The sequence below is a fragment of the Rhinatrema bivittatum genome, chromosome 1, assembly GCF_901001135.1.
Source record: "Rhinatrema bivittatum chromosome 1, aRhiBiv1.1, whole genome shotgun sequence".
Lineage (NCBI taxonomy): Eukaryota > Metazoa > Chordata > Amphibia > Gymnophiona > Rhinatrematidae > Rhinatrema > Rhinatrema bivittatum.
In genome coordinates this window covers 729,063,145-729,084,779 of record NC_042615.1, presented here as the reverse complement: position 1 = coordinate 729,084,779, position 21,635 = coordinate 729,063,145, and the positions used below count along the sequence as shown (strand labels likewise).

General features: G+C 46.8%; 1 protein-coding gene across 1 annotated transcript in view; it reads left to right on the top strand.

The window, feature by feature from the left end:
- ITGA2 (integrin subunit alpha 2) overlaps positions 1–21,635 on the top strand; it is a 302,711-nt gene that overhangs the window by 135,793 nt on the left and 145,283 nt on the right. The window contains exons 5-7 of the mRNA XM_029577571.1: positions 3,737–3,851; positions 13,920–14,047; positions 14,644–14,792. Coding sequence (XP_029433431.1) covers positions 3,737–3,851; positions 13,920–14,047; positions 14,644–14,792 — 392 coding nt within the window. The remainder of the gene's footprint in view (positions 1–3,736; positions 3,852–13,919; positions 14,048–14,643; positions 14,793–21,635) is intronic.

The following is a 21,635-nucleotide window of genomic DNA, read 5'->3' as shown; positions in this document are numbered from 1 at the left end:
AAAGACCGACGTACATCAAAACCAAGAGAAACAAGAATATGTTGGGCCAGCGCGTGCCAAGTGGATTTTCAAAACCACCCCAGTACCCGTATATCACTTGCTGCACGCACAAAAGAAAAGTTCCCAAAAAAGGGCAGGGCATAGGTGTGGTCTGGGCATGGCATGGGCATTCCTAGATTTCAATTTCAATTTAGTTCGTAAGTACTTACTTGCCCAGGCATGCGTCGGGGTCCCCTGCGTGTACCTTTGCTTCTGCTATGGAGGATGAATAAGAAATAAAATTAAGATCGGTGGGCTTTTAAAGGTCGGCGCTAGCAGGGGAGAAGGGAGGCTTTTAAACTAAGGGGGTTTGAAAGTCCTATTCCTTACCTGGGCAAATTGGGAATAAACTGGGAAAACTGGTAATGGCGTCAGCGTGCATATCTATTAAAATACCCCCATGTGTGCATAGGCGCACGTCCACTTTAAATTGCCCGCACATACGTGCGTGTTCAGGATTATTTATAACATTCATACATATACGTGCGTATGTTATAAAATGATCGCATCCATGGGCATAGGCCGACAAATGGGTGCACATGTGCACCCATGCGCCCATTTGAAAGATACTGTTATAAAATGTGCTGACTTGTGAGAATAAAAGCTGACAGGTCCTAAGGAAATACACAAATAACGTTTCCTTATATAACTGCTTCAAATTAGAAGAAAACATATGCACATTAGACATATTTTATATAATACGTGCACACTTGCGTGGACAATATACAATTCTAGCGCATGTGTGCTCGAACCCACATAACCATGAATATGGGCACAAGCATTCGATTTAAACTTACTATCCCTGTGTATATGCTCACAATATTCTATGGGGTAGATTTTAAGAGGTACGCCCAATTTTATAACATGCACGCACAAAGGGGTGCACAATTGTGCACCTTGCACGCACCGAGCTGCGCTGCCTTCTCCCGATCCCTACCCCTCACCCCACCTTCCCTTCCCCTTCCTCCCCCGCCCTTTTCCCCCCTAGTTTTTTCTTATTTTAACTTTTGTTGTAAAACTTACTTCAGCCCTGGGGCTGAAGTTGCGCGCGCAGGCCAACTGCCGGCGCATGATTCCTGGCACACCAGCAAATGACCGCTTTTCCGGGAGCCTCTGACCCCGCCCCCAGACCACCCCCCCCCCCTCCCCACCACCTTTTGCAAACCCCGGGACTTACATGCGTCCCAGGGCTTTATGCACGTCACCGGGCCTTTTGAAAATAGGCCCGGCGCGCGTAACCTTTTGAAAATCAATCTGGCCCTATGTGTATCAGTTGCAGGCCTACATTTGTCAATAGGCACAACAGGGACTAGGGGGCACTCCATGAAATCAGCAAGTAGGCCGTTTAAAACAAATGGGAGAAAATTCTTTTTCACTCAACGCACAATTAAGCTCTGGAATTCGTTGCCAGAGTATGTGGTTAAAGCATCTGTTACGCCCTTCGGTCACAGATGGCTATGACCACTAATGCTTACCGCTTTTGCTGCTACATTATCATCCTTTGGACGAATGGCAGCCTCCGCCAACCAGCCTGGCGTTCCTGGGATGGTGTGGGCGCTGCCGACCACCATCTTGGTCCAAGAATCACTTAGGCATGCATGGGCCACTCTTGTACACGTCAGGGTGGGAACCTCAGGGGACGCCTGGATGATGTCACCCACCTCCGGTACTTAAGCTAGTTGGCCCTTCACTTCTACGAGTTAGCAAGGAGATCATTCTTGCTGAATTCCGCTCCTTGGACTTCCGGTTCCAGTTCCTACGTTGGCGTGAGACACTCTGGGTACCCACTCCTCGGGGGCCCTATCTCTTCTCTGGTCATCCGCTCCTCGGAGGATCCTCTGCCTTGAACTGCTATCGGTTCCGGAACCTCTCCTGGAGTACCTAATTCTATGGACTTCTATTGTCTAAACCTCATTCTGGGATTCACTGCGGTGTACCCCATGCTTCCGGCCACTACCACTTCTTCCCTGAAGGAACCACTCCGGTATACCCTGCCTACAGGTTATTGCTGCACTTCGGATAGCTTCTCATTTCCATCTCTGAGACTCATCCCCAGTGTACCCCACTCCACGGGCCACTACCGGATAGTCACATCTGAGACACCATCATTGGGTATACCCCCTGCTCTGAACTTTACTTTCTGCTCCCTGCTCCACGGGTTGTGTCTCTCTCTACTATCAATAAGACTCTATTCCACAGCTGTGTCTGACGTTGCTGAGACCATGCCTACCGGCGGTGAGGCTCACAGAGCTCCTCCTTGTGGGCAGAGACACCTCTCACCTCGGCCCAGGGTTTCACACTAGTACCAAACATAATAGCATCTAGTGTAGCTGGGTTTAAAGAAGGTTTGGATAGGTTCCTGGAAATTAAGACTATAAACTGCTATTGATCAATAGGAAATTGCCACTGCTTGTTGCCAGCATTAGTAGCATGGTATCTATTTAATGTTTGGATACTTGCCAGATACTTGTGACTTGGATTGGATTGGAGACAGGATACTGGGCTTGATGGACCCTTGGTCTGTCCCAGTCTGGCATATCTTATGTTATGTTCTTATGTAGGTTTCAAAAATCAGTGAAGGGGAGGGGGGAAAGAACAGGCTAGCTGAAAAATTGCTGCCTTTCAGCTGTGCCAATCTCACTCAGCAGAAAACAGCCCTCTGTTTCCTGGGTCATCCTCTCCCCTCCAAGATAGCATGCAAAAACATAGGAGGGAAGTGGATAAGCCTGGAGCAGACATAGCAGAGCAAAATAAGAGCTACACTGCTCTCTAATCCAGGCCTTCCCATTCTGTCAGAGTAGACAAAGCAAAAAGTGATCATTTTAGGGATATTAGAAGAGGATGAATAGAGGATCACTGGGGGTTGAGGAAAGGATATAGATATAGATGTATGATTGTGTGTGTGTGTGTGTGTGTGGGTATGAGAGTGTGTGTTTGTGTGTTTGTATCAGGGTTTCCCAACCCTCTCCTGGAGGCACACCTAACCAGTTGAGTATTCAGGATATCCATAATGAATACACATGGAGATCTATTTGCATACATGGGAGACCCAGGGTATGTAAATGTATCTCATACATATTCTTTATCATTTTCCTGGAATTTTATATTTTTGGGTGCTGAAATGAAAAAGACTTGGAAGATACATGATAGAAGAGAGAGACAGAGAGAAAAGGAAAGAAAAGGGAAAAAAGAATTAAAGTCAGGAAAGAGCTGGAAAAAATGAATGAAATAAGTAAAGATATAGTTAGAGAATAAAAAGCAAAAGAAATTAGTAAGATGAACTTAACAAAATTCAAAAAACCTTTTTATTAATCAAAGGAAAATAATCAGCAGCTGAAGATGTTAATGCATCTAACAACAAAGCTAAGTAGTGATACTGAATCAGTTTTTAAATTCAATTTTGAAATTTAGAATTTTTATTTCAAGACATGCTTGGGAGCACACATGAGATGGTATACTAGCACAAACACATACACACACATTCATTATTACATATGTTGCTAAAAAAAACTGGAGGCGCACTACCCAGGGGTATTGCTCTAGTGCCTGTGTATTGTCTTAGCAATAGGATACTAATTAGAAAAAAATTACAATAACAAAATGGCCAAAGTGTTAAAAAATAAAATATGAAATGCTAAACATAATGTGAAGCGATGTTTTGCTATGTATTTGTTTCTTTCTTTCTTTATTTTTTTAGACTTGCGGTCCTTTGTGGGCTCAGCAATGTGGAAACCAATATTATACAACAGGAGTCTGCTCAGATGTCAGTGCTTCTTTCCAAGTCCTGAGAAGCTTTTCCCCTGCTCTCCAAAGTAAGGAACCTTGTGTAAAATTTAAGGGACAAAAAGATATCATAGAAAATAGCTGCTTTGAAATGCAATACAAGGAAATTAAATATTTTACATTTTATTTTTTAGCTTTAATTTTATTATTCTACAAATTTACAATAACTTTTCTAGAATTCCTTGAATTAAGAAAAAGAAGTGCACACAGAAGAAATCTAAATTCATATCCACAAACAAGAAGAAAAGAGAGAAATATTCACATTCATTGCTTCCTGTCTAGTCCTTAAATAAAAGGAAGATGCAATAAAGAAAATGGAAATAGATAAAACAATACATATTATATTAAAAAAGATATAAAGAAATCATGTAAATGCAGTAGTGCAGGGATGGCCAACTCTGGTCCTCAAGAGTCGCAAATGGGCCTGGTTTTCAGGATATGCACAATAAATATGCATGAGACAGATTTGCATGCACTGCCTCTGTTATATGCAGATAAATCTCATGCATATTCATTGGGGGTATCCTGAAAACCAGGCCCGTTTGCAACTCTTGAGGACCAGAGTTGGCCACCCTTGCAAAACTGTATCAAAAGTATTTCAAAATTGACATTTAAGGTTTTGTCTTTGAAGTAGTTTGAGAAACTACTAATGCTAAATGTCATTTTTATTCCAGTGTGGTCACTGATATTGGTTTAAATATATTAATGCTGCCATCTTAAAGTGCCTCTATATGGACGTAATCTATTAAGACTAATTATACACAAGACTCCTTGGTGTTCTGCAGCAGCTCAGATACGGATTCTGTGGCAATTCTGCACCATATGTATTTTTTATTTATTTTCTCTTTACTTAAAATTTCTTATTAACTGCTTTCTTGACTCGAAAAAGGCATCCAAAACAGTTTACAACAATATATATTCATAGTTATCACATAACAAAAGACAAAAAGATATACACAAAACATTGTTTAGACAATTAACATAACCATTTGCAGATGACTATTAGTTTGAGGGTAATTTTGTAACAACCCGCATGAATTAGATGGCAAATCTGTGCATAAATTATGCCAGTTTTCAAGGCAAACATACACTAATACATTCACTTTGAAAATTATCCCACCAAATCTACCCACAAACAGCTGCTAATTTGTTCACAGATTGTTACCAGGAAAATGTACCCACCTACTTTTGAAAATGCAAAAGTATGAACATAAATGTACAGCCCTCCTTACTCCATGCCCAGGATGCCTCCACTCAATTCAGATAAACTCCCAGATATACATGTCATATGTGCATAAATTTACTCATGTAATCCTAAAAGAATTTTAAGACCTGCACCAGGAGCACATGTACGCGTGTTTTCCAGCTCACACACATGGATGCAGAAATTTTATAACATAAGCACGTATATGCGCGCATGATATAAAATCGTCTATGCGCGCATACATGTGCACTCAATTTTACATTGACATGCTCATCTGCGTGCAAATGCCACCTTGCTCGCTTAAGTGGGGGGCTTTTAGTAGATATGTGCATCAATGCAATTACCTGTTTCCCCAGTTTGTTCCCACTTCTCCCCAGTAAAGGAGAGAACTTCTTAAGCCCTCTAGCTATCTTGCCTCCCTTTTATCCTATTAGCTCCAACCCTTAATACCCCAATGACTAGCCTATTTTATTTATTTATTTATTTAATATCTTTTATATACCGACGAACGTTGGGAACATCTCATCGGTTTACAGAGAACAGAACTTAGCAACAGGCTTTACATTTGTCACATGATTATAATAGGAATAGTAGAAATAACAATAATAACAAAAAAAAAAAAAAAACAATAACATACGAGTAATATGGAAGTTATACAAGTAATAATTAACTAAGTGGGGTACATGATAGTGGTTAGTCAGAAGAGGGGCAGGGAGATTCTGCTAGGTATGATTGATATCAACATTTGTAGGAGGTATAAATTTGTATATACAATGTTGTCGAGGAATATATACACGTTTGTGAGTAGAAATGTTCTTATTTACAGTAAGCTGTCTTGATAAATTTGCTTTCCGGGAAGCATAGTAGAAAGCTAATTGTTAGGCAAGGTGGAAAGGGGTGGTTAGGGGGTGGGAAGGAAAACAGCCTAGTTTTTTTTATTTCATGACTTACACGCCATCCATAGCAGAAGTAAAGTTACACGGATAGGGACCCCGGCACGCGTTGGTGTGTGTAAATACTTACACACTGGTTTCATTCATATTTTCTAGAATACCCATGCCCATCTATGCTCTGCCCAGACCATGCCCATGCCCCACCCATTTTCTGAAAACATTTTCTGAAAACATTTTTACTCGCATACCAAGAGATGCGCATGAACCCAGATGCCTCTTAAAATCCATGTGGCGTGTGCTGAGCTGATATACTTGCGTATCTCCAGGCTTTGGCGCACATAGGGCTTTTAAAATTCACCCGTTAGTGGGGTGTCTTGTCTCAGGGGCACATAAACTTATTTATTACTTTGGGGCTTCTCCACCTAGCGCTCCTCCCATGTCTTGTACTCTCTATTTCAGAGGTGGATTCTTTTTATGGGGGTTAGCTCTCGCTTATGACTCAGGCAATGGATCATTATTCCCTGTGGGGTAGATTTTAAAATGTGCACGCGGGCGTACATGTGCGCGCACTACCCGGCGCACGCACATGTATGCCCGATTTTATAACTTGCGCATGCAGGTGCGTACAATTTATAAAATCAGAAGTCAGCGTGCACAAGGGGGTGCACAATTGTGCACCTTGCATGCGCTGAGCCGCACTGCCTTCCCGCGTTCCCTCCCAGGCCGCTCCGAAGTCGGAGCGGCCTGGGAGGGATCTTCCCTTCTCCCTAACCTGACCTTCCCACCCCTTCCCTTAACCTTTCCTCCCCCTAGCCTTACTCTAACCCCCTCCCAAATTTTTATTTTACCTTTTGCGCCTGCCTCCACGCGATCCTCCGACACAGAGGCAATGGCCGCTCTGTCGGAGGCCTCTGGCCCCACCCCCAGACCGCCCCTTTTGTAAAGCCCCAGGACTTACACACGTCCCAGGGCTTTACGCGCGTCGCCGGGCCTTTTTAAAATAGGCCCAGCGCGCGTAACCTTTTTAAAATCCGGCCTTATGTGTGTTGATCACTACAGCATCCCAAGAGGAGAGATGCTGGGAGAAACCAGGCAGGACAAGGCACTGGGTGTTAAATTATAAGTTTACTGATTTTTTAAAAGTCAAATTAAAGTCCATTTTATCCATAAGTATGAAGTTACAACTGAACTGGATACAGATATGTGTTTCTGCACTGGCTAGGTCCTTCACTTCAGGTATCTGGGCAGAGCTTCCCAGTTTGACATTTAAGTGCACAAAATCTCTCCCAGCAACCTAATGGGAATCCTATTGGAGAGGTCCCCTCAAACCCAGAAAAAACAGTCCTACCTGAGTCTTCAGCTCATTCCTGAACACCCAGCCCTGTGACCTGGTCCCATATATAGGTGGAGATCAGGATGGAAATCTCCAGGTCTTACTTCATCTCTTTAGTTGTTTTAAATGGTGGCTCCTCATGTAGAAAGGTCTTAAGGTTTGAGAACCAGATATACAAGCTTGGGCTCCCAGTGAGAACGGGTGACTGACAAACTTCTTCACAACAAAAGATAAAATACTTCCAAAATCTTTCTTGACTAGTGTTTTACTGTCATAGGTGCTTGCCACATTCAAGGGGTGAATGGGCTCACTGATCTTCAGCTCCTGACTTTTTTTGTCTGGCCAGCGAGGATGATCCTCCCCAAAAGAGCCAAGTTTAAATCCAGTCCCTTCTCAAAAGTAGAAATCTTCTGGCCATCAAACATCTCGTGCTGCCAAGCCTGTCACAGGTGCTTGCCACATTCAGGGAATGAATAGGCTCACGGGTCGTCAGTCCTGGAACGGGAATCCCAAAGGGGTTCCGGCAAAAATCTATTGTACTACATCTAAAAACAGAAGGACCCTCTGGCAAGGAGAGCACAGTGGAGGTTCTCTTCAAAAAGCAAAAGCCTGATGAGGCAGGGAGGCCTCACCAGGGAGGAGAAACCAGACAGTCATACTTCTTGCTCTGTGTCTGACCAAAAACTAATTACACACTGAATAACAAAATGGCTGTGTTATAAAGGCAAAGGCAATCAATCCCAGCTCTCCAAGTTGGGAGGAGGCCGAGGGGAATGGAAGGCTCAAAGAGTTGAAATATCTAACCAGCACCTTGGGACATCTAGTGGCAGACTGGAGGGTTCGGCCACAGCCATATATTAGGTGAGCAATTATATATAACAGGCTGTTTCCATGGGTAAAGTACTGTTTAATCTGTGGAACTAGTTTTAAAAATGGTCCTCCCCATGTGCAGAAAAAGTTGACATTTATTTTTTTGAAAATATCTTGTTTAAATAAACAAGGACTTTCATTAAATAAAGTTATATTGTTTTCTAAATTTTGTTTTATGTGTTACGAGCGCGCGCGGGCGCGGTCGTCTCGGGCGGGTGGTGAGCCCTTGGGCCACGGCAGGACCCCAGGAGGAGCCCAAGGCCACACCGTGGGAGGTGAGCTGAGCAGGCATGGTGAGCCAGGCAGGCAGGAACAGAAGCAGGGAGTCCGACCCTCAGCCGGACCTGCATGCCCATGGTAGCCAACACGGGGAAGTTGACTAATGAACGGTCCTCCGACTGTTCCCGGCCCTTTCGGAACTGCCGCAGGGAACGGCAATGGGCAGCAGGCCGGACAGAGGCGAGGGCAGACAGAGTCCTTAAACAGAAGACATCAAACGGGGCAGAAGCAGGCTGAAGCAAGACGGAGACATCAGGACAAGGGCTGCAGCGAGACACAGGGAGGATCCAGGCGAGCAGGAACTCCGATGCTGGGATACTCACATCCGAAGCCCCCTCGGCTGGCAGAAGCTCAAGAGCCCATGGGACGAATCCCTCCTGTTGGCCACTCCAGGGCCCAACAGGACAGAAGGCTCAGGAACCAGGTCAAGGCAGAGACAGGTAGACATCCGGACAAAGGCTGAAGCAGACACTGAAGACAAGGCTGGACAGGAACATTGCACTGTCCATCAGGGCGCCCTACTCAGCCCACCCGTGGGACTGAGTCGCGGACCACCCTGTCCCAGACGCGCCCTACACAGCCTAGGAAGGCTGGTCGCGGACCACGCTGAGAAGGAGGGCGCGGGGAAGACCCAGGCGAACAGGAACTCCGATGCTGGGATACTCACATCCGAAGCCCTTACGGCTGGCAGGCACAGGAGCAGACATCTAGGCAGAGACACTGGACAGGGATCCATCAAAGCATAAGTGATCACGGAAGACCTGGATCAGCAAGTATACAGACGACTGTAGAACCTGATCCAAAGGCCGAAGACAAGCAGGAGTCGGAGTCACAGACCGGAGTCAAGGCAGGCTGAAGACAAGCAGGAGTCGGAGTCACGGACCGGAGTCAAGGCAGGCTGACGACAAGCAGGAGTCAGCGCCACGGACCTGGATCGGGACAGGCCACAGACAACTGTGTAACCCAATCCGAAGGCAAAGACACAGTGAACAGAAAGTCCTTAAATACTGGAGGTAGAGGGCAACTCCCTGGGAGGAGCTTGCCAGGACCGCCCACCGCTGGTCCTATAACTAGGGTAGAGAGCTGCGGGCCAGCCCCTAGGGAAGGGCGTCGCCCAACAGGAAGTCCAAATGTAACCGTGAGGCTGCAAGCCACCGGCACAGCTAGGCCTCTCAGGCCCTGGAGCAAGTCCTGGATGATGCGCAGGCGAGGCCCTGGCTTCAGAGCGGCCTCTGGAGGAAGGTAAGAGACCTCCTGCAGCGCAGCAGCAGGGGGGATCGCAACATTATGAGTCAGATTAGCAGTGATGAGTAGCAGAGATGAGGGGAAGGCAGCTGGGAGAGGTAAAATGGCAGCTTCGAAAACAGATTAGGATAGAAGGAAGTGGCAGCTGAGGAGGAGACAAGTAAACCACTGGCTGGCAATCCCTAGGCGTAAGGAGGAAGGAAAGAGGCAGCCAGCAATGCAGAAGTGGCAAGGGAATTGAAGGAGTGAACAATAACTGAGTGAGGGGAGGGGAGAAAGCAAGTAATCTGTATCCCAAAGTTCCATAGCGCGTGGAAAGTTCTGTGCCAATTGCCATGGAAATCACATGAAATTAGGGGCCTTGATTATACTTTACTGTCCCTTTACACACCATAGTGTATGTTGTATATTGGTTATGACACTCAAATGTCAGTTCTTTACAGAAGGGCAGGACAACCATAAAAAAAATGGAGGCACATGTTTTTTTAACTTAGGAACTCATATTTTTCCAATAAAAGAAGATAAAATAGGATTAATTTGATGTCCCAGTGGCAATGCTATGAGCTACTATTTGGCTACACCTGGCTCCTGCATTTCTGAGTGGCAGCCCCAAGAACTTATTTCTGGAAAGAGCCATAGTCCATACCTCTCAACCTGAGGAATGTTCCCATAGTGACAGGGCTAGATGGTAAGACAGAGAGGGAATTTAAGTGGTGAAAAACTCTATAACATTGCAAATGAAGACACATGGCACTGTAGTCCCAACTGTGGAAGGTTCTGCTTAGGAATGTGCACAAAAAATATTTTGGTTCTGTTCATTCATTCATTTCAGTATTTTTATTTGTGTGTGTGTGTTTCAGTTTTTCATTCATTTCAGTAGTTTATGCACATACATAAAGATTTATGCACATAGAGCTGTTGCCCTCCGCAGTCAGCTTCACTCACCAGATGGCATGCTGCCGGGGCCGAGCCAGTCCAGGGCTTCCTTGTAGTAGCTGGGAGCCACCACTGACACTGCCCCTTATCTTCATGGCCCTGAATGCCGCTGCCACCGCCAAGCCACTGCTGCTCCCTTGCGGCTCTGAGGCTTTCAACACCTCCAGCTCTTCATGGCTCTGGTGCTGACGACACCGCCACTGTCTTTCTTCGCAGCTGGGGAACACCGCCAACATCCTGCTCCTACACCTGAAGTCCTAGGTGCACACGTGCCTCACTTCAGAATTTAAAAGGCCCGCAGCGGGAAAAGCCCCACGGTACTTGCTGATGATATCATCGCCCTGGAACTATTTAAGGCTGGTCCTTGCCTTCAGCCCTTGCCTTGGCAATAGGTCAACTCTCCAGAGTAGTGGATTGCCAGTTCCTGAGTTCTTTGTCCTCTCCTTCCTTCCTTCCCTTTGGACTAATCTTGGCTTGACCCCAGACTGGACTTCAACCCTACGCTTCAACCCTGCCTCGACCTTTGCCTGGACTGGACCTCGAGCTTCACTGCCTGCCCTTGTCATCGGCCTGTATCACCACTTCACTCTCTTTTCCAAACTCCTGGCTGTTCCTCATCCATCCCTTCGGCATTCTGCCCGCAACGTTCCAACATCCTGGACTTCCACATCCACAGAGGCCCTAACTAAGACCAGCCGGCCCCGGCATCCAAAGGCTGAACCTAAGGAGAACATGGGCTGGTATTGGTGAAGCTCCAGCAGGGCCTCTGCTTCCACCAGCCTAGCCTACCAATGGTGGGGACCTGTGGGGCTCCTCCCTACAAGTAGCATCAACTCCCCCTCGGTCCAAGGGTCCACCAGCACAACAAGAACCCAATTTTATAATAGCCCGTGTATAAGTCCGCTTTGAAACATAGCGGGACCTTAGTGCAACATAGGCATATACATTTACGCATAGGTACTTACACACTTGGGATGTGAATCGTTTTTTGATGATTTAAAATATCGTCCGATATATTTTAAATCGTCAAAAATCGTTAGGGCCACGATACAATACCAATTCCCCCGATTTATCATCAAAAAATCGTAAATCGGGGGAAGGGGGAGGGCAGGAAAACCGGCACACTAAAACCCACCCTGACCCTTTAAATTAAATCCCCCACCCTCCCGAACCCCCCCCCAAATGCCTTAAATTACCTGGGGGTCCAGCGGCACACTAAAACACGGCACACTAAAACCCCCTAAAACCCACCCCGACCCTTTAAATTAAATCCCCCACCCTCCCGAACCCCCCCCCCAAAAAAAATGCCTTAAATTACCTGGGGGTCCGTAGCTTAAATTACCTCCGTAGCCTTAAATTACCTCCGTAGCGGCGGTCCGTAGCTAAATCGGGGGAAGGGGGAGAGCAGGAAAACCGGCACACTAAATCGTGTAGTCTTCAGCCGGCGCCATTTTGCAAAATGGCCGCTGCAAATGGCGGCGGCCATAGACCAAAATGATTCGACGCAGGAGGTCGTTCCGGACCCCCGCTGGACTTTTCGCAAGTCTTGTGGGGGTCAGGAGGCCCCCCCCAAGCTGGCCAAAAGTTCCTGGGGGTCCAGCGGGGGTTCGGGAGCGATCTCCTGCCGCGAATCGTTTTCCGTACGGAAAATGGCGCCGGCAGGAGATCGACTGCAGGAGGTCGTTCAGCGAGGGTTCCGGACCCCCGCTGAATGACCTCCTGCAGTCGATCTCCTGCCGGCGCCATTTTCCGTACGGAAAACGATTCGCGGTAGGAGATCGCTCCCGGACCCCCGCTGGACCCCCAGGAACTTTTGGCCAGCTTGGGGGGGCCTCCTGACCCCCACAAGACTTGCCAAAAGTCCAGCGGGGGTCGGGAACGACCTCCTGCGTCGAATCGTTTTGGTCTATGGCCGCCGCCATTTTGCGGCGGCCATTTTGCAAAATGGCGCCGGCTGAAGACTACACGATTTAGTGTGCCGGTTTTCCTGCTCTCCCCCTTCCCCCGATTTAGCTACGGACCGCCGCTACGGAGGTAATTTAAGGCTACGGAGGTAATTTAAGCTACGGACCGCCGCTACGGACCCCCAGGTAATTTAAGGCATTCGGGGGGGCTTCGGGAGGGTGGGGGATTTAATTTAAAGGGTCGGGGTGGGTTTTAGGGGGTTTTAGTGTGCCGTGTTTTAGTGTGCCGCTGGACCCCCAAGTAATTTAAGGCATTTGGGGGGGTTCGGGAGGGTGGGGGATTTAATTTAAAGGGTCGGGGGTGGGTTTTAGGGGGTTTTAGTGTGCCGGCTCACGATTTTAACGATTTTCACGATACTTTACACACCCAAACGGCAACAATACGATTCCCTCCCCCTCCCAGCCGAAATCGATCGTTAAGACGATCGAGGACACGATTCACATCTCTATTACACACACTTCTCTTGGCCCCATCCCGGAATGCCCATGCCCCGCCTACACCATGCTCCTTTTTTCTACAATGCGAGATGTATGCGCATTGGTATATGCACATACATCCCTCCACTTTACAAAATCAGGTGGACATGCACATCTCCCGATTTGGGTGTGCACCCAGGTTTTAAAATTCATCTTTATGTGTGCAAATGATTTCCCTGGCCTAACTCTACCCCTTTGCAGTACTCATAAAATTACTTCCACACCTACTATTAAGCATGCATCCTCTGATATAATAGTCAAAAAGCAATATTTTACATGTATAAATGCTTTTTAAATTGATCTCTGTAAATCCTGGCTTTAGGTGCATAAAGGGTCTTTTAAAAATTACCCGGGGATTATGCATTTAAGAGTATATAAAAAAAGCGATTTTGCACATATGTTTATACACACTCCAAAGAGGTGTTCTGGGGATAGAGTTGTGTATGGGAAAAAATGTATCCTTATACTGTAAATTTTGGAAATTATGCGCGTAAATGTGACCACACAAAGCTGCACCTGCCCCCAAACAGGTGTATGTCGGCACTGGCTACACACACTCCCAGATTTTCAAACAGATCCATGTTCCTAAATCTGCTTTGATAATTCGGGCTAAAGTCTGCAGTAAAAAGTACCCTAAGCGGGCTGTTTGAAAATTGCACTGCCTGTGGATAAGTTGCACTCTCATACATAAAATCTAATTTTGCACACATAAAATTGTATATGCATAAACTAACAAAACAAATGCATATCCCTAGTTCTGATTCAACTAGAAGCTTAGAGCAGGAAGAAAGCAGCAGGGGAGACACAAAAACAATTCTAATATTACTACTTTAATGATGAAATGTTTTCTTAGATAATGCATGCATTTAACATTCTATTTTTGGTTCTTGTTTTAGCCTGCTCCTCGTTTATAGATATTGCTGTTGTGTGTGATGGGTCTAACAGTATTTATCCTTGGATTGAAGTGAAGAAATTTTTGGAAAAATTTGTACAAGGATTAGATATAGGCCCCACAAAAACACAGGTAAGCAGGGCATGGTGGTTATAACAGAATACTGTGAATTTTAAACCATCCAGCAAACGGTTCTGTAAAAATCTCTGCTTAAAATGTTTCATGAAGAAAAGGTGAACGGTGGCACTGGGGTCCCAGCGTTTGAACGAAGGATTTCAATTTCCCATTCCACACACTTCGAGGTCTCTATACATAGTGGCATTGGGAATGAGTTTCAAAGTTATACACATTATTGTTTTACATGTGTAGCCCCAGGCATGTAAACAGAAATCAGAGGGTCAGCAGAAGCAACACACAAGAGACCAGTAGACAGGGAGTTAAAATAATGATGTCACTCACTAATGGGTACTTATCGGTCATAGAAGATCCAGGGATTATGGGTGGAAATATGCATTATTATCCCACAAATATTTTATAGCCACACATGCAAGCACCATGGTCACTTGTAAACCCAGCGTCACATATCTGTATACACTGAAATTAAATTTTTAAGGTGGGAATTCAAATGTAATCTTGTATTGTAGAGAACATACAGACATTTTCACTAATTATGGTTCACCTTACACAGTTGCTTCTTTGAGCTTTTAACATACTGTTTTTTTGTAAAGATGAGCTTAATTCAGTATGGAAATGACCCAAGAGTAGAATTCAAGATGAACACTTACCAAACAAAAGAAGATATGATCCGTGCAGTATCTAACACTCAACAAAAGGGTGGAGATCAGACTAACACTTTCAAGGCAATCGACTTTACAAGGTAAATATGCCACAAATGTGTTTCTGCTAAGGACTAAAAATGTGTTGTCAATTAGCCATCTGCCTCTGCCCCATCCCCTTGGGGGTAACTAATAGAGGTGTGCATTCGTTTTGAACTTAAATGGAAAACGCAACTTATTCTTTTTTTTAACTTAAAAAAAAGATGAGGCTTAAACGATCGGATTTCCAACTTATTCAACATAGCTATGTTGAATACGTTGGAAATCGCGATTGTTGATCTAAATAAAAATTTAAACCCCTCACCCTCCTTAATCCCCCCCCCAAGACTTACCAAAGCTGGCCAAAAGTTCCGTGAGGGTCCGGGAGCGGACGCGTGGGGAATCACGTGACGTCCGCGTCATGTCGGAGTGATGCGGCGTCACGTGATTCCCCTCGGGTTCGCTCCCGGAACCCTCGTTGGGCCCAAAAGGCACTTTTGGCCAGCTTGGGGGGTCAGGAGGCCCCCCCAAGCTGGCCAAAAGTTCCTTTTGGGCCCAACGAGGGGTCCGGGAGCGAACCCGAGGGGAATCACGTGACGCCGCGTCACTCTGACGTGGCGCCGACGTCACGTGATTCCCCTCGGGTTCGCTCCCGGAACCCCTCGTTGGGCCCAAAAGGCACTTTTGGCCAGCTTGGGGGGGTCAGGAGGCCCCCCCAAGCTGGCCAAAAGTTCCTTTTGAGCCCAACGAGGGGTCCGGGAGCGAACCCGAGGGGAATCACGTGACGCCGCGTCACTCTGACGTGGCGCCAACGTCACGTGATTCCCCTCGGGTTCGCTCCCGGAACCCTCGTTGGGCCCAAAAGGCACTTTTGGCCAGCTTGGGGGGGTCAGGAGGCCCCCCCAAGCTGGCCAAAAGTTCCTTTTGAGCCCAACGAGGGGTCCGGGAGCGAACCCGAGGGGAAGCACGTGACGCCGCGTCACTCTGACGTGGCGCCGACGTCACGTGCTTCCTCTCGGGTTCGCTCCCGGAACCCTCGTTGGGCCCAAAAGGCACTTTTGGCCAGCTTGGGGGGGTCAGGAGGCCCCCCCAAGCTGGCCAAAAGTTCCTTTTGAGCCCAACGAGGGGTCCGGGAGCGAACCCGAGGGGAAGCACGTGACGCCGCGTCACTCTGATGTGGCGCCGACGTCACGTGCTCCTTGCAAAGGAGTTCAGGAATGGCGTCCTGATCCCGCTGGACCACCAGGGAGTTTTGGTAAGTCTTGGGGGGGGGGATTAAGGCGGGTGAGGGGTTTAAATTTTTATTTGCACATATGGACATAGACTCAACTTATGGAATTCTCCATATGTCCATATTGACCGCAAATGGGACCCCCTTTCGACTTATGGACTTATGAACTTAAACTGTTGGTCTGCACATCCCTAGTAACTAAATTGTTAGCCAGGATAGACTGTGATTGAGCAATCTAATCGTGATATGTCCTCTGTGGGGAGCATGTTCCTGTGCAACAGTGTGAGATTCTTCCTAGGAAACGGGCAACAACAGATATTGGTCTATAATACAAAAGGAAGATTGTGGAAGAGACTGATTACCTGGAACAGGTACCAAAGCTGGCCAAAAGTTCCGTGAGGGTCCGGGAGCGGACGCGTGGGGAATCACGTGACGTCCGCGTCATGTCGGAGTGATGCGGCGTCACGTGATTCCCCTCGGGTTCGCTCCCGGAACCCTCGTTGGGCCCAAAAGGCACTTTTGGCCAGCTTGGGGGGTCAGGAGGCCCCCCAAGCTGGCCAAAAGTTCCTTTTGGGCCCAACGAGGGGTCCGGGAGCGAACCCGAGGGGAATCACGTGACGCCGCGTCACTCTGACGTGGCGCCGACGTCACGTGATTCCCCTCGGGTTCGCTCCCGGAACCCCTCGTTGGGCCCAAAAGGCACTTTTGGCCAGCTTGGGGGGGTCAGGAGGCCCCCCCAAGCTGGCCAAAAGTTCCTTTTGAGCCCAACGAGGGGTCCGGGAGCGAACCCGAGGGGAATCACGTGACGCCGCGTCACTCTGACGTGGCGCCAACGTCACGTGATTCCCCTCGGGTTCGCTCCCGGAACCCTCGTTGGGCCCAAAAGGCACTTTTGGCCAGCTTGGGGGGGTCAGGAGGCCCCCCCAAGCTGGCCAAAAGTTCCTTTTGAGCCCAACGAGGGGTCCGGGAGCGAACCCGAGGGGAAGCACGTGACGCCGCGTCACTCTGACGTGGCGCCGACGTCACGTGCTTCCTCTCGGGTTCGCTCCCGGAACCCTCGTTGGGCCCAAAAGGCACTTTTGGCCAGCTTGGGGGGGTCAGGAGGCCCCCCCAAGCTGGCCAAAAGTTCCTTTTGAGCCCAATGAGGGGTCCGGGAGCGAACCCGAGGGGAAGCACGTGACGCCGCGTCACTCTGATGTGGCGCCGACGTCACGTGCTCCTTGCAAAGGAGTTCAGGAATGGCGTCCTGACCCCGCTGGACCACCAGGGAGTTTTGGTAAGTCTTGGGGGGGGGGGGATTAAGGCGGGTGAGGGGTTTAAATTTTTATTTGCACATATGGACATAGACTCAACTTATGGAATTCTCCATATGTCCATATTGACCGCAAATGGGACCCCCTTTCGACTTATGGACTTATGAACTTAAACTGTTGGTCTGCACATCCCTAGTAACTAAATTGTTAGCCAGGATAGACTGTGATTGAGCAATCTAATCGTGATATGTCCTCTGTGGGGAGCATGTTCCTGTGCAACAGTGTGAGATTCTTCCTAGGAAACGGGCAACAACAGATATTGGTCTATAATACAAAAGGAAGATTGTGGAAGAGACTGATTACCTGGAACAGGGGCTTTGAGGAGATCCAGCAAAACTTTCTGCATCATCAAGAACTATAGAAAGATCAAGAGATTGGAATGAAAGTATGAGAGCAAGGGATAGGATGAAAGAATGTTCCACTTCTGCAAAGGATAGGATTGTTACATTGTCAGTTAAAATTGTATAAAACTCAGTTTGCAAGGGTAGTTCTAGCACATTTAGGGTATAAAGGCAGAATATAAATCAAATAAATAACTTTGAGGTCAATATTCAAAAGGTGAACCGGTAGATGTAGTATACTGGGATTTTCAGAAGGCGTTTGACAAAGTTCCTCATGAGAGGCTTCTAGGAAAAGTAAGTCATGGGATAGGTGGCGATGTCCTTTCGTGGATTGCAAACTGGCTAAAAGACAGGAAACAGAGAGTAGGATTAAATGGACAATTTTCTCAGTGGAAGGGAGTGGACAGTGGAGTGCCTCAGGGATCTGTATTGGGACCCTTACTTTTCAATATATTTATAAATGATCTGGAAAGAAATACAATGAGTGAGATAATCAAATTTGCAGATGACACAAAATTGTTCAGAGTAGTTAAATCACAAGCAGATTGTGATAAATTGCAGGAAGACCTTGTGAGACTGGAAAATTGGGCATCCAAATGGCAGATGAAATTTAATGTGGATAAGTGCAAGATGATGCATATAGGGAAAAATAACCCATGCTATAATTACACAATGTTGTGTTCCATATTAGGTGCTACAACCCAAGAAAGAGATCTAGGTGTCATAGTGGATAATAGGGATGTGAATCGGGCTTCGGACAATTGAAAATATCGGACGATATTTTCAAAATTGTCAGAAATCGGGGGCTCCCCCAAAATGATAGGAAAACCCCACGATATTGATCGTGGGGGCTCTCTTATCGTTTTGGGGGAGGGCGGGAAAAACGGCACACAAAAATAACCCCTAAACCCACCCCGACCCTTTAAAACTAATACCTTAGCTTCCCCCACCCTCCCGACCCCCCAAAAATCTTTTTACAGGTACCTGGTGGTCCAGTAGGGGTCCCTGGAGCGATCTCCCGCTCCCGGGCCTTTGGCTGCCACTAATCAAAATGGCACCGATGGCCCTTTGCCCTTTCCATGTGACAGGGTATCCGTGCGATTGGCCGGACCCTGTCACATGGTAGGAGCACTGGATGACCATCGCCATCTTGTGCTCCTACCATGTGACAGGGGCTGACCAATGGCACCGGTACCCTCTGTGACATAGTAAGGGCAAATGCTGTCGGTACCATTTTGAATACTGGCAGCCAACGGTCCGAGTGCAGGAGGTCGCTCTCGGACCCCCGCTGGACTTTTGGAAAGTCTTGTGGGGGTCAGGAGGGTCCCCCAAGACTTGCCAAAAGCCCCTGGTGGTCCAGCAGGGGTCCGGGAGCGATCTCCTGTACTCGGGCCATCGGCTGCCAGTAATCAAAATGGCGCCGATAGCCTTTGCCCTTACTATGTCACAGGGGCTACTGGTGCCATTGGTCAGCCCCTGTCACATGGTAGGAGCACAAGATGGCGCAGGCCATCCAGTGCTCCTACCATGTGACAGGGTCCGGCCAATGGCACGGATACCCTGTCACATAGTAAGGTCAAAGGGCCATCGGCGCCATTTTGATTAGTGGCAGCCGACGGCCCGGGAGTGGGAGATCGCTCCAGGGACCCCCACTGGACCACCAGGTACCTGTAAAAAGTTTTTGGGGGGGTCGGGAAGGTGGGGGAAGCTAAAGTATTAGTTTTAAAGGTCGGGTGGGTTTTTTTGTTTATCGGCTCGGGCGCAGCCGATAAACAAAACCTCGATCGCACCTGATGAAAAAAAAAAAACGTGAATCCGAACCGGAATCCGAACCGATTCCGGTTCCGATTCACATTTCTAGTGGATAACACATTGAAATCGTCGGTTCCGTGTGTTGCGGCAGTCAAAAAAGCAAACAGAATGTTGGGAATTATTAGAAAGGAAATGGTGAATAAAACGGAAAATGTCATAATGCCTCTGTATCGCTCCATGGTGAGACCACACCTTGAATACTGTGTACAATTCTGGTCGCCGCATCTCAAAAAAGATATAATTGCGATGGAGAAGGTACAGAGAAGGGCTACCAAAATAATAAGGGGAATGGAACAGCTCCCCTATGAGGAAAGACTAAAGAGGTTAGGACTTTTCAGCTTGGAGAAGAGGCTGCTGAGGGGGGATAGGATAGAGATGTTTAAAATTATGAGAGGTCTAGAATGGGTAGATGTGAATCGGTTATTTACTATTTCGGATAGTAGAAAGACTAGGGGGCACTCCTTGAAGTTAGCATGGGGCACATTTAAAACTAATCGGAGAAAGTTCTTTTTTACTCAACGCACAATTAAACTCTGGAATTTGTTGCCAGAGGATGTGGTTAGTGCAGTTAGTATAGCTGTGTTTAAAAAAGTATTGGATAAGTTATTGGAGGAGAAGTCCATTACCTGCTATTAATTAAGTTGACTTAGATAATAACCACCGCTATTACTAGCAACGGTAACATGGAATAGACTTAGTTTTTGGGTATTTGCCAGGTTCTTATGGCCTGGATTGGCCACTGTTGGAAACAGGATGCTGGGCTTGATGGACCCTTGGTCTGACCCAGTATGGCATTTTCTTATGTTCTTAACTCTGGGAGGGGGTTCAGAAGTACTCATGGTAGTTGCTATTTTATAAGATACACGCCTCTGTATTCCTGAACATGTTTGTATATTTTTCATCTGCTAATTCAGTGTTTTCCAATCCTCTCCTGGAGGCACACCTATTCAGTCTGGTTTTCAGGGTATCGGTAATGAATATGAATGAGAAAGATTTGCATGCACTGGGTGTCCAGTATGTGTAAATTTATTTCATGCACATTCAGTACCAAATCCCTGAAAATTGGACTGGTTAGGTGTTCCTCCAGGAGAGGATGGGGAAACACTAAAGGGCCAATGCAATAAATGTGAGTAGAAAGCGGGCGCTGAACAGTCAGCGCCCGCTTTCTTATCACGTCATCCACCAGTTAGGAAAACCGACGTCGGGGGTTCAGGAAGATGGAGCTTATTTCTATTAGAATTCAAATTAAATTTAAAATGTATTTGCTAATCCACGGTACTGCAGCTATATAAAACCAATTATAATTTTCCTTGTGGTCAAACAGCGCCAGGAAAACTACCACCGTTAAGTGCCCCAATAGCGCCGTGTGTAATGGTGGCCCTGGGCTACCATTTTTTTTAAAGGGCCTGAACAGCCTGAAGAATTTCCTCCCCAGTATCACCAAACTCCCAGGAGGCTTGAGAGACCCCTGACCCACCCTCTCCCCTCCGCTGCCCCCTGAGATGGCCAAACTGAAAAAAAAAGTCTGGGAGCCCAGGCACAGGCCCCATCCTGTGCCTGGGCTCACCCAACCCCACGGTCCTTACTGTGCACGCCCTGGTGGTTGTTGGTCCAGTGGAGCCTGGAGTGCCCCCTAACTTTAGAAAAAAAGTCACTTGGTTATTTGGCCAGGCCTTCCCCTAAATTCCACTTAAAAATCTGTGACAAAACTGTGACAAAGCCAGTGTCAGAGGATATCTTCTATCACTTGACTACTGGAACTTGATCATGAGACTATCATCAACTACTGCCTGACTTCCTTACATAATGACTCTGCACTAGATGATTGTCTTATACCAATTCATCTTCACTATTGTACGTTTCACTACACTGGCTCTCTAATCCATCTATTTGACCTATACGCTACCATATCTTCTGTTACTTCCTAGATGACTAATACAATCCTCTTGGTACCTCTAATCATACCTTTATATGTCACTGTTTCCCTATGTTGATTGTAAGCTGTGATGCAAATGTAATTGGAATTTAACTGTAAATTTGATTGTAATTCACCTTGAGACTAGCTTGGAAAAGGCTGAATATTGAATGTTTATAAATAATTGAAAAATGTCCTCATATTAATTAATATATTTATTTATGTAACTCTGTCTAGTCCATCATTCTCAATTAATAATGTACAAGATAAATGATATCATTATGTAAAGCATT